Source organism: Nymphalis io, chromosome 7, assembly GCF_905147045.1.
Source record: "Nymphalis io chromosome 7, ilAglIoxx1.1, whole genome shotgun sequence".
Classification (NCBI taxonomy): domain Eukaryota; kingdom Metazoa; phylum Arthropoda; class Insecta; order Lepidoptera; family Nymphalidae; genus Nymphalis; species Nymphalis io.
In genome coordinates, this window is record NC_065894.1 from 6,461,757 (window position 1) to 6,473,676 (window position 11,920).

Below are 11,920 nucleotides of genomic sequence, written 5' to 3' on the forward strand. Positions count from 1 at the left end.
TTAAAAAAAAAAAAACAACATAAAGAAATGTCAGTGTCAAAATTGTACGTGAATTGTGTGAAGTTGCCACATTATGGAAATATTTCATGATATTTAACTTCAATAATTTCTAACAAATCGTTACTTGTATATTTTGACGATATATGGTGTTTTAAATGTATTTTTTAGTCTTAGTTTATACTAATGAAAGGATTAAATATATTTTTTATTTATTGTAAAATAATGTAAGTTTTGGTTGTAATTATTAGTGTAAGTTAGTTAACATTAATATAATGAATTGGTTGCAATATCTGGGATTTTTACTTCAATATAAGTCAATTAAGATGCAGAAATATTTTGTTTTCATTTCAAATTTCGTCCTTACCACATAATACAATATTTTTTTTAATATTCATTAATTGTTTTAGTACTCAGACAGCAAGTGAAAAGCATATAAAGATTTTAATTAATAATAAACTATTCGTTATTTTACAAAAAAAATACAAACTGAACATTAAACTACTTCGTTGCTAAGATCAACTGATTTATTTTTAAATGAGATTAGTGAAGATTTTATTACGTTTTTGATAATATTTTAGTGGGATAATTTCAAGTAAATACTTCCGTTAAACTTCGTTAGAACAATTCTAATCAAATTATTTTTTGGTCACTTATCTGCATTTTGTCTTTCTTGGACTTTATAAAAAATAATTATTCCTTTTTATTTCTTGCTTAGCAAAGTAATTACTCGTGTACAAATTAAGTTAATACTAAATAATATATAACACTATGTACAGACCATTTAATATCAGTTTGTAATTTGAAAAAAGAAATAATTCAATCACTTGATAAACTTAAGTGATGCTCAGGAACTTAGCGAAGCTGAAAGAACAACCGGTCGTTGACCGATGTTTATTAATGACGATATAATCAATTATTTAATTTAATAAAAAAGACAAGTTTCGATGGGAAAACATAATTTATTTTATTGTTTATGTACATGGTGGGTGTTCCAGCTTAAAAAATAATCTCATTGCTCCAAAAACTATTCTGACACAAAAGCTAACTAACTTAACATCTATCAGTATATAGTGTGCGATATACATTTGTTTCATATAAAATATTACTAGCGTGATAATGACTTGATAGTGTTTTGTATGCATATCAGGCGCTTAAAACTGATTAATTCCAATCACGTTCGTAATTTATGAGGGCAAAGCTAGAAATCCGCTAGATGTCGCTCCTTTAAATGTCAGTGCAGACCAAGAATGTATTAATTTTATTGTAGTATTACAATGCTATTGTTGGATAAATACTATTAAAATTGGCCGTGTTTTAATGTTTTTATTAGCTCTCTAGCGCCCTTTTACGATTCTTTGAAATTTCAAAACGGTTCCATATATCATTTTCTAACTAGCTATAGCCAACTTCATACACACACATTCCAAGACAATACTAACTACATTTATATATTTATAACACACAATAATAAATTTGAAATGAATAGTGCCGTTACAAAAATAGGTTGAAAACAATCATTTCACTACTGAACAACGCAATCCTATATCAGTCTTATGTCTATATTAAAACGATATTGAAAAATATATTTGATGAATAATGATACACTGAAATAGAAACACCAAGATCAATATTAAATTTCACTCTTAACCTATTTGACTATATAAACTAAATACGCTTACTTTGATATACCACAGGGATTCGTTAATACTGACGAGTCACACTTGAAATTTTCAGAGATATGAAATAATACGTAGGTAGTTGTTATGTATATTCAGAGATTTTGAACCGACGTAGATAGTTGACAGAAGCATATACAATAATTACACATTTCAATCACTGCTCTGATAGGAACAAACACTTGTTTGAAAATTCTTTTTAAAGTAGAAAAATTTAGATCTTGATAAAAAATACAATATTTTTTTATTGAGCTGGTATTTTGTGAGAGCAGATGGCAGTTTGCTCCGCTGCTTCTAAATGGTAATCAAATATTCTACAATATTATATCGTATCTCTGAATTTGCAATGTTGGCTTTCGGGAACAAAGCCTAGCTTACCTTCCATTATATACAAACAATAGACACTGAAAGTTTAAAATATGATGGGTATGTAAGACCTTAAGGTAAGGTCTTCTTAATTGTTAAGAAACTACAGTAAGGCGGCTAAATCATTACAAGGTGCTTTGAGCTCCTTATGTACAATCGAGGTTAAAGGCAAGCTATGCAAATGAAAGCTTCTTGAAACCAATTAATATTTACTTTCAATTCCTTTATTTAACGTTATTTATAGCAGAGATATTTGATTAAGTTGAATGCCTTATATTAATATAATCAATAAGGCGCCAAAATGCAAAACGCAAGATAGACTTTTTTTCATAATTATGTATAGATAATTTTTATAACATCAAACATAAGCTAGAATGCATTTAGTGATATGATATGAGTATACAATTATTGACAAAAATTTTAATATAATGTGTGCACGAAAATTCAAAGCCGATCTCTATAAAAGTAACCTTCAAGCCATTCTATTCGGCCAATCTTTCTGTAAGTACACGAGGCAATCTGTTGGAAACATAGTACTTAATGACCTCACTCTTCGATCTCTTCTGGATTCTCTGCGGTCAATAGGTTAGTGTTGTCATCCGCTTGTAGGTCGGCGGTTAACTTCTAAAACAAGGGCCTTTGATTATAAATCTATAGTAACATTGTGACACGCTTGTTTTATTACTAAAACCTTATTATAGTTATTTAAAAGTTTTTGTAGTAGCAATATTCGCAAATCATTTAAGCACAAATCATGTGTAAATGTAACTGTTTTTTCTTTCTGTAAAAATAGTTATGTATTTTAAATGTTATATATAAAAAAAGTGAGTATACAGGTGGAGGACGAAATCAGAAATTACAAGAATTATTAAATGAACGAAAGAGTCTCGAGGTCGTAGGTAGGTGTTAAGAAAACGAATGAGTTCATTTAAAAAACGGCAGTCATTCGTATATTGTCCCACTTAGTAGGATGAACTATATACATATAATAACGTTCCTAAATTATTATATTTTATACTGATCTTATAGAAGTTACTATTTTATACTGATCTTATATACCCCAACTATTGTAAATTATGCTAAATTTTCAACTGAACTACGGTCATTCTATCCCCTTTTACTGCAAATTAAACGCAGTTGTTTTATGTATTTTTAAACGAAGTAATTAATAGTTAGTAAATTAGTAAATATCATACACCAATTTGAGCTGATGCCGTTGTAGTCCTCTTGCGGCGTCTCACAGCGAACGCCAGGAGCAGCACTAAAACGATTGAGGATAACGCCGCAACCAGTAGCGGTAGAAGCAGATTATCTCCAGGAGAGTATCCCTGTTTAGAAAAAATATTTGCTTATAAAAAAATTCAAATTAAATTATTATTTTGTTAATATATTAATATGTATAGTCCATAGTTACGCGGTAGGAAATTAAGTATATATATATATATTTGTTTACAACAATATCATGTATATTAACAACAAAGTCGATAATTTTGGTAGAAACATTGTAAAAACACTAGAAATAATTATAATCTTATAACAAAATAATCTAATAACCATTTTACATGTAACAGAAAATAAATTTAAAGCTCATGTTATTAAAAATTAACAAATATGACATAATATTATCTTGTAGATTATATAGATGATACTTTTATCATGTTTAGCTTAAAGTTGATATTTGTTATTTTTTATACAGTATACATACATTTCAATTATTGAATTCCTTGCTGGTTGTTTTCGGTAGAATCTAAATTCCGAACCGATTCAAAAGTCCCCTTAAAGAACCCACATGAATAAAGTATATTTTGATTTTGTATACTGATTCATAATATAAAATTACTTACAATGAATATTTTGTAGAATTTGTTAAATACTTTGAAAATGAAAATTGTTATTACAGATATATTAATTGAATTATACTAAGATTGCGAATGTATGATATAAATTATAAGCTACCCAGCTATTATTACCTATGTCATAATGTTGTCTGCATAATATTTCATTTCTTAACCCGTTATACACACGTAATGAATATCTTAAGCAAGTTTAAAAGAAAGTCATTGAGTTTTGTAGTATTCCATTCCATTAAGTACACATACCTAATTGAATCCATTCTGCTGATATAAACAAATGGCTCTGAAAATGAATACATATTACACATACCACTAGCATTCATAAAACTTATCTTTTTTATTGAATGAATGAGATAAAATATATTTATTTACAACAATACAACCACACCCCTATTTCGAAATAAAGATTTTTTTAACTTGATTAGGCTAGATTAACACAATCGAACACAAAAGTATTTAAAACATATACAGATAATTATAATATTACATATAGAACTTTAGATATAAAATTGGAAAAATGGAATTTGGAAATTGGTTTGGTTTTTATTTATGATTTTTTTTATTATTACGTTCTTTATAAAATGGTATTTTAAATCTTGAATATGGAAAACGCAAAAGGCTTAAGGTTATTTTTATTTGATTTTTTAATCGTTTAAAGTAAAATATTTTGATATGTTAAATATCATCTTCATTCAAGCCAGGTCTCATTAGTGGAATCTTAATGAGAATCTCAACGAATAAAGCGAAACGTAGATATTAACTTCTACGTTTTTTTCATAAGAATATTTAAAAAAAAAATAAACCAAATGTTTTAGATTTTATAGTAACATGTTTTTAATATAATAATATTATCGATTCCATGGTTACCTGATTAATAATATTTTTTTTTTATAAATCAATGATGGTTGTGTTTAGGCTTTCCACTTTTTATATAAACTATATAATATAGTTTTATACATTGATAAAGCCTGTATTTCTAAATTATTAAAATATATGGAAGGAAAAGCGTGACGGATATTGAGTAACCAAAAGACAATTTACATAAGTACTTGTTTTAATTGTGATTATGCAATATTATCTTAATATTTTTGCTTGCAAAAAAGGTTGTAAGTTATAAATGAACTTTGTATTAATTTCGAAATCCACGTTATGATAATTTATAAGAATTGCAAGGACCTATAAAATGGATTATAATTCAAGAGGCGATATTTTTGGTCTGTTGTTTTAATACATATTTGATAGGCGTTAGATAAAAGCAAACAATTATAGTCTAAATATAGTTAAGTAATTTAGCATTTATTTCATAATTTGTACTACCCGGTTCTTGCCTTTGGAATTGGTTACGAGTTTATCGATCACGCAATTCACGCTCACGTAAATATAAACATTACATAAGTTAGCTAACTCGTAATCATGCTCACCGTCCATTGGAAGTAAGATGACGTATCGACGAATGGCCACTTCGCACCGTACCAGCCGTTGTCAGTCGCTTTCGCAACTGTTACTTCGTCTGAATCTGTTCCTGGCGCCACGGAGTCCGGCTTTAAAGGCGGTAGGGAAAAAACTTCGTCTTCTTCCAAAGATTCTTTAAATTCTTCATCGTCATCTACTGATAATAGTGTATCTTTCAAATCTTTCATGATTGACTTTTCAGTTGTTTTAACTAACTCAGTAGTCATAGGAGTTTGGGTGGTCGTAGATTTTGTAGTAATTAATACGTCATCAAATAACTTTGAGTTTATAGTAACTGGTTCCTCCGACGGCTTGAATGTACGGGAATAATATCTAAAAACATTCCGGATAGTGATTGGTTCAGGTGTTATGGTAGGTTTTATAATTATATCTTTTTCCCAAGGCTTCATTGACATTGACATGTAATTGTCTAATAAGCGCACACTACCAGATGGGGTTCCTACTAAAGGAATTTCTTCATTATCTTCTGTTGGTATCGGTTGTATAGTTGTAGAAGAGGTAGAAAATTTCCAAGATCTTAAAGCAGGCATAGTCCAAGGTGGTGTGGTTGCTCTTTCGCTAATTATTGTAGTTGGGATTGTTGTGGAGGAAGTAGTAGTAGTCGAAGTCGATGGAGCTACACTTGATTCTAATTTTGGAGTTATGGTTGATAAGATTTCAGCTGCAATTTTGAGTTCCTTTTTTCGTGATTTTACAATTTCTCTCCCCGCTGGTGTCAATGGCGCTGAAGTCATAATTTCATGGTGATCGTGGTGAATTCTTCGAGCATAGAGCGCACCATTAAGAACATAAAGTGGAACAGATGCAAAAGCTAGTGCAATTATTATTCCGACTATTATTAACAAAATATATTTTAAAGCAGACTTTCTCCTTGAACGTCTTACATGAATAGAGGGACTATAATCACGGCCTTTGCCTTTCAATCCACTGTTATTAAGGATTTCTTCCGTTTGTGGCAATATAGTATACTGAAGGCTGTTCTCGCCGTGTCTCACCGTCTTGTACATGTTTGTTAGTCACAAAAAGAAACACTACGAAAAATATTTATTTTACGCGTAATCTAATCACATACTCGTTTTGTAACTAATGTGAGAAAACACCTTTTGAGGAACGTATCCGGGTATCGCGAATCATTAATGTTGTGGCCGGTCAGTCCTAGTCGCGGGATCTGTTCGTACTTTGTGCAGCGTTGGTGATTCTCTCCTTTTTTCAAGTGCGGGACGCATGCGCGACAACATTGAGCGACTGCGCGTTCCCCTTCTGTCTTTCCGCTGTCGACGGCTCAACGGCCTCAGCTTTGAGGTTATGACTTGGATGCCGGCTGCCATAAATTCTACATAACACTTACGACAATAACAATAACATGGGAGACGGTACGTCTCATTAGCGACGTGACAGTATTATGTCTACTGTCCTCAGGCAATCTAGAATACAGTAAAAAGGGTATAAAAAGCTTAGCTCATTATAAAATTATTTCTAATAATAATGAATTTAATGTACAATAACTGCCTCACGGAATAATCGTAGTCAAAAAATATGTACCTAATTTAATTACTCATTTGCATCTCTTGAATTATTTTATTAATAATATACTAAATATGTCTTAATTTAGGAGTACAAATAAAATTGTTTAACTGGTTTAAAATATGTAGGCATAAATACTTCTGAATATCCTTATTTTTTCTTGACATTTCTTCTTTCCTTTTAATATCTTTGTATATTTTAAAGAAAGTAAATAACAAAGAATTTTATAAAGAAGTTCCGTCTGTAGTTGTTTTTTTTTCTATCTTTTCTGAAATGCAAATAGATTACGAGTTACTATGATTCACTAGTAGCATCTTAAGGTTTCTTGCTATGACTCAGGTTTCACGAAATTCTATACGTTCGCAATTTTATGGCGCCTTGAGGATTTGAGTATTTTTTGTATGATAATAACCGAATTACAGGAAATAAGACACATCGGTTTTTATTTTAATAATATAATTGTTACCCTGCCCTTGTTCACGTGGACATTAGGCGTAATTTTTTTTTCAATTTACAATTGTACTTTGGAATTTATTTTACATATTTTTTTACGTTTAGAGAGATTTAGGTAAGTTATTATGTGTAAAAGTTCTATCCACAATTTGAATATTCCATGACAAACGAATCAATAAATATTTACTAATAATGTTAACAGTGTATTTACAGGCACAAGGGACATAACATCTTAGTTCCCAAGGATGGTGGCGAATTGGCGATGTAAGCGATGGTTAACATTTCTTACGATGCCAATGTCTATGGGCGTTGGTGACCACTTACCATAAGGTGGCCCATATACTCGTCCGCTGACCTATAATATAAAAAAAAAACTTTGAAGCAAACAATACTCGCTTTCGTACATTGTTTACATATGTATATATAGTAATAGTTTTCAACCGCGTGTGAAGGGGAAGGTGTTAGGTATTCGATGTCCTTTACCGTATGATCATCGGTCGAGTAGTTAATATTTGAAAGTGTAACAATTAAATAAACTCACTTTTGCATTTATAATGGCAGTTACAGTAACATTTGCAAGTTTTGCGTTGACCTTGAACGGGTTGAGCTTTAATGTGATCATAGAACTGCTTAAAATACTTTGTTGTGCAGAGGTGCTCTACCTGTAACTCTATACTTGTACAGTTATATATGCGGGCATTTTTTTATTGATTAATTTTATTTTGTAAATAAAAATGTACATTTTTTAAATTAGCAATTTAAGTCGTAATTTTCTATCACGCCATTTCAATTTACGTAAAAGCAATTTTACGAGAGAAACCGGAATGCAACTCACTGATTTAAACTAATTTCTGTAAATTTATTACGACAAGCGAACCAAATAGAAGGGTTAAGATTTTAGTGTTTATATGTAAACAGGTATTAGTAAGTTACTTATTTGTTTCGGATAGTTCCTAAGCGTTGAAGAGCTTTCAATGGGTGTCGTTAGCTACGTCATTGAGTTCAGCATGTCATAGGTTATGTGTTGTTACTCAGGTGGAGTAACAACACATAACTAATATGGCGGATGCGGCTTCCTTATTATAATGTCCAGCTACAAAAATAAAATGTTAACAAATGCATTGAGTGTGGTATTAAATTATTGTTTTTAATTCACAGATTCCGAAAATGTATATATTTAACAAAGTTTATTTTTCGCAGACTAGTTTTAGCTTTTGAAATTTAGAAAATATTACTTAGTATTCGCAAATAACTTTATTTATCGTGCATAATGATTTTATTTAATATTTTTTAAATTAATGAACATGCGAAATAACAACCAATCACATTTATCTTCATTATTAGATCGTTCTAAACTGTATCCATATACAATTAATCAATTGTTGGGCTTTATAAGTGTAATGTTAAAAGGATTGTTTTTTGTAAAATTTTTTGCCATCTTCAACTCAATTCAATTACATAACTTATGAAACATTACAAGGAGACAGAACTCCGCCGCAGGCAATTCTAATCATTATTGAAAAAAATCTACAAGCAGCATATTAACGAGTTTTTGCGTCCGGTCAAACTGCGAACACACCATACGAATACTAATTCACTTGACCTTGAACAGAGTCACGTTTCCTTTCGAAATGGGTTCGTGAATGCGATATTTTTAGAATAAAAGTAAAAAGAGTGGAGCGAAACAAAATAAAAGGGTTGAGCGGACGAATCGTCCCACTTTTTGTTGGTCGACCATCCTTTTCTACTTTGATGAAGCGACGGGTTAGATAAAGGGACCCGTTTGTTCCGCATCCTTACAAAGATTTTTAGATTGAACGAGTGAAAGAAAAAACGTTTATTCGACACGGATGATAGTCCTGAGACCGTTGATATTAAGCTTGTCAACTGCTGAGAGGCTTAGAGTGGAGCCAAGCATAAATTGTATTCTAATTTGTCTATACTATAGTTATAGCCACTCATACCTGATAAAAGAGCATGGTATTCGTTGATTCTTATACAAGATACATAAATATAATTGTATGTGATTATTCCATGTATATTTTTATTGTAGAAAAAGAATGAATGAGTTTTTTGGCAGTTTTTCTCGGTTGAGTCTACATTCCGAACCAGTGTTATCCTTACACTTTAAACCTTGAAAATGACGATTCAAAAGAGGCTTTAAGAGCCTACTGGAATTAATGTACGTGTTGAAATGTGTTTTATAAACGTCAAATCTTGAAAATAGTAAATATTGAGAAGATAGTTAGACCTCAGCAATCGGAATTAAATATACTTAAATATCTTTAAATTGTCCTCATGTTATTATCTGATTATTATAAAGTGGCAGTTTTTTATGTAGGATTTAGTTTCGTACAATGACATGGACAAAGCTGCTATTTTAGTGTGTTTCTGGAACACAGCCAAAGCTGCGGGGCGTCGCGTAAATAAACGCATACGACAAACACACTGTGTTTTCAAGTAGCAATATCGAAACTACGGTAACTATGATGCAAGATGTTTAGAAAACATTCAAATGTCATACGTATGTTTTTCGTAAAACTGTTTATGAATAAAGTTCCTTTAGTATTATGAGCTTAATATTATTCCAATAAAAAAGACAAATGAACTGTTGAATGGCCAAAACCCTTTTACAAGCGATTACAAATGAAGTGACAATATAATTAAATTCTTAATAAACATAAGTATAAATAAAAATACAATAATAAATGCTGACTGCCGTTATTGCTAATATGATTGCATAAACTCAATTTGGTCATAAAATAAATATCATATTAAAACATAAAACAGCCCTTAAAATATAAAAGGTGCCTTTTTTATTTTTTTAACGCTGGAAAAACGCATTACGCGTTTCCCCCACGGGAACAGTGGGGGGGTATGTGGGACTCGCCGGTGTCCAAGGCACTGAGTGCGCCCCGAACATCGGGATACCCACTAAAAAACCAGCAGTACCCTTTCCGTCTTAACGAGGAGCGCCACGGGATCGCTTTCGCATGCTATCGTGGCGCTCTGACGGCTGGCCCGCCTATGCGGGCCTTCATTCTCTAGGGAGGGTTCCCAGGGTACTGTGAACCCCCCCTAGTCCCGGCGGCGAATATTGTGGCGGGGGGAGAAGGTGCGCATAGCGAATTTTTCTTCTCCCCGGTCTTTTCCGGCGGGTCAGCCCAGCAGGCCCTGATCACCCGAGGGAGGAGGACCTGGGGTCCCCCACCTGGCGACAGTGGAGGCGGTACGGCCCGACCTCCGCCGACCCTGGACGGTTGCCGCGTTCCCTCGCCTCGGCCCGGAAGTGGTACACCTCCGCGAGTACCTCTGGTGTCGTTTGCGTAACACAACACCCCCATACCGGGAAGGACGGGGGCTCTCAAGAGCCAATCGAAGCCGACGTTCCAAAGAATTGGGCCGAGAACCGACCCCTGCGGAACGCCGCAGCCTACCCGACGCCGGACCAACTTGCAGTCGCCCCCCGCCCAGACGACCTCTCGGTCCTGGAGGTACGCCTCCAACAGCCTCCTCAGATAGTTCGGCACCCCATGGTATGCCATCCATGGTCCGAGTCTTCAGGGTGTTCAAGGCGTCGACAGTCGAACGGCCCGCCCTAAACCCGAACTGAGTCTCTGAGAGACCCGGACCGACCTCTTCGAGGTGTTGAACGAGACGGGCTGCGAGAATCTTCTCAAACAATTTGCCCGTCTCGTTCAGCAGCACTATCGGAATATATGCCGAGGAGGAGCCCGGTGGTCGACCCTCCTTCGGCAGCAGCACTAATTTCCCCTGCTTTCAAGGCTTAGGGAACTGCCCGCTTCTCAGACATTCGTCGAACAGCTCCCGAAGCCTTGCACCCAGGTATTCCAAGGCGTCGCACAGAATACACCCTGGAACACCGTCCGGACCCGGCGCCGTGTTTTTGGCCCTCAAGGGGCCGAGGGCCATCTCCATTTCTCGCTCCGTGATCAGTGGTGGAGCCACTGCGTCCTCTATCACGAAGCGAGGGGCTATAGGCGGAGGGACAAACTCGCCTGGGTGGGGAAACAGTTCCCCGACTAGGCGCAGGAGGAGCCCCGGCGGTCTCCGTCACGGGGGCGACTTGGGTGCGAAATTTTCCGAGAACCCCGCGGTACGGTCGCCCCCATGGATCCCGATTGAGGCCCGCCAGCAACTCTTCCCTCGCCTTCTCTTTGGCCCGACTTATCGCCAGCTGTAGATCTTTTTTCAGCTGGCGTTAAGCGGCCAAAAGCTGTCCCTCTAGGTCCGTGTCGAGGCCGTTGCGCCTGCGACAGCGGACATATATATAAAAGGTGGCTGTAAAATTAATCAAATATTATTTTATTAGCTGTTCACAGAATAGCATACATTAATGATCGTAACATTTATTGTTGCGTGTTTTAATAAGATGTTTCCTTATGACTGAATATGTATAATTTATTTGGTCCACAGATATTCGTTATGAAATTATTAATAAACATCATTAATAGATCCGCACAAAATGAATGGCCTACTATTTTTTGTCTCATATACATATTTTTTTTGCCTAATTTTCGTTACATATTAATGATACTGATTAAAGGTTTGGGT

General features: G+C 34.2%; 1 protein-coding gene across 2 annotated transcripts; it reads right to left on the bottom strand.

Annotated features, from left to right (window-relative positions):
- Window positions 1-947: 947 nt before the first annotated feature.
- LOC126769680 (uncharacterized) lies at window positions 948-6,554 on the bottom strand. 2 transcript variants are annotated; one of them, XM_050488586.1, is made up of 3 exons: window positions 5,317-6,554; window positions 3,239-3,370; window positions 948-2,663 (listed from the first exon to the last, which is right to left on the bottom strand). In XM_050488586.1, exons 1-3 carry the CDS (start codon window positions 6,373-6,375, stop codon window positions 2,589-2,591), a joined length of 1,266 nt encoding a protein of 421 aa, XP_050344543.1. In that variant the 5' UTR covers window positions 6,376-6,554; the 3' UTR covers window positions 948-2,588. The 2 variants fall into 2 exon arrangements, with proteins under 2 accessions (XP_050344543.1, XP_050344542.1); XM_050488585.1 differs by having other exon boundaries at window positions 948-2,666.
- Between the last annotated feature and the right edge of the window lie 5,366 nt (window positions 6,555-11,920).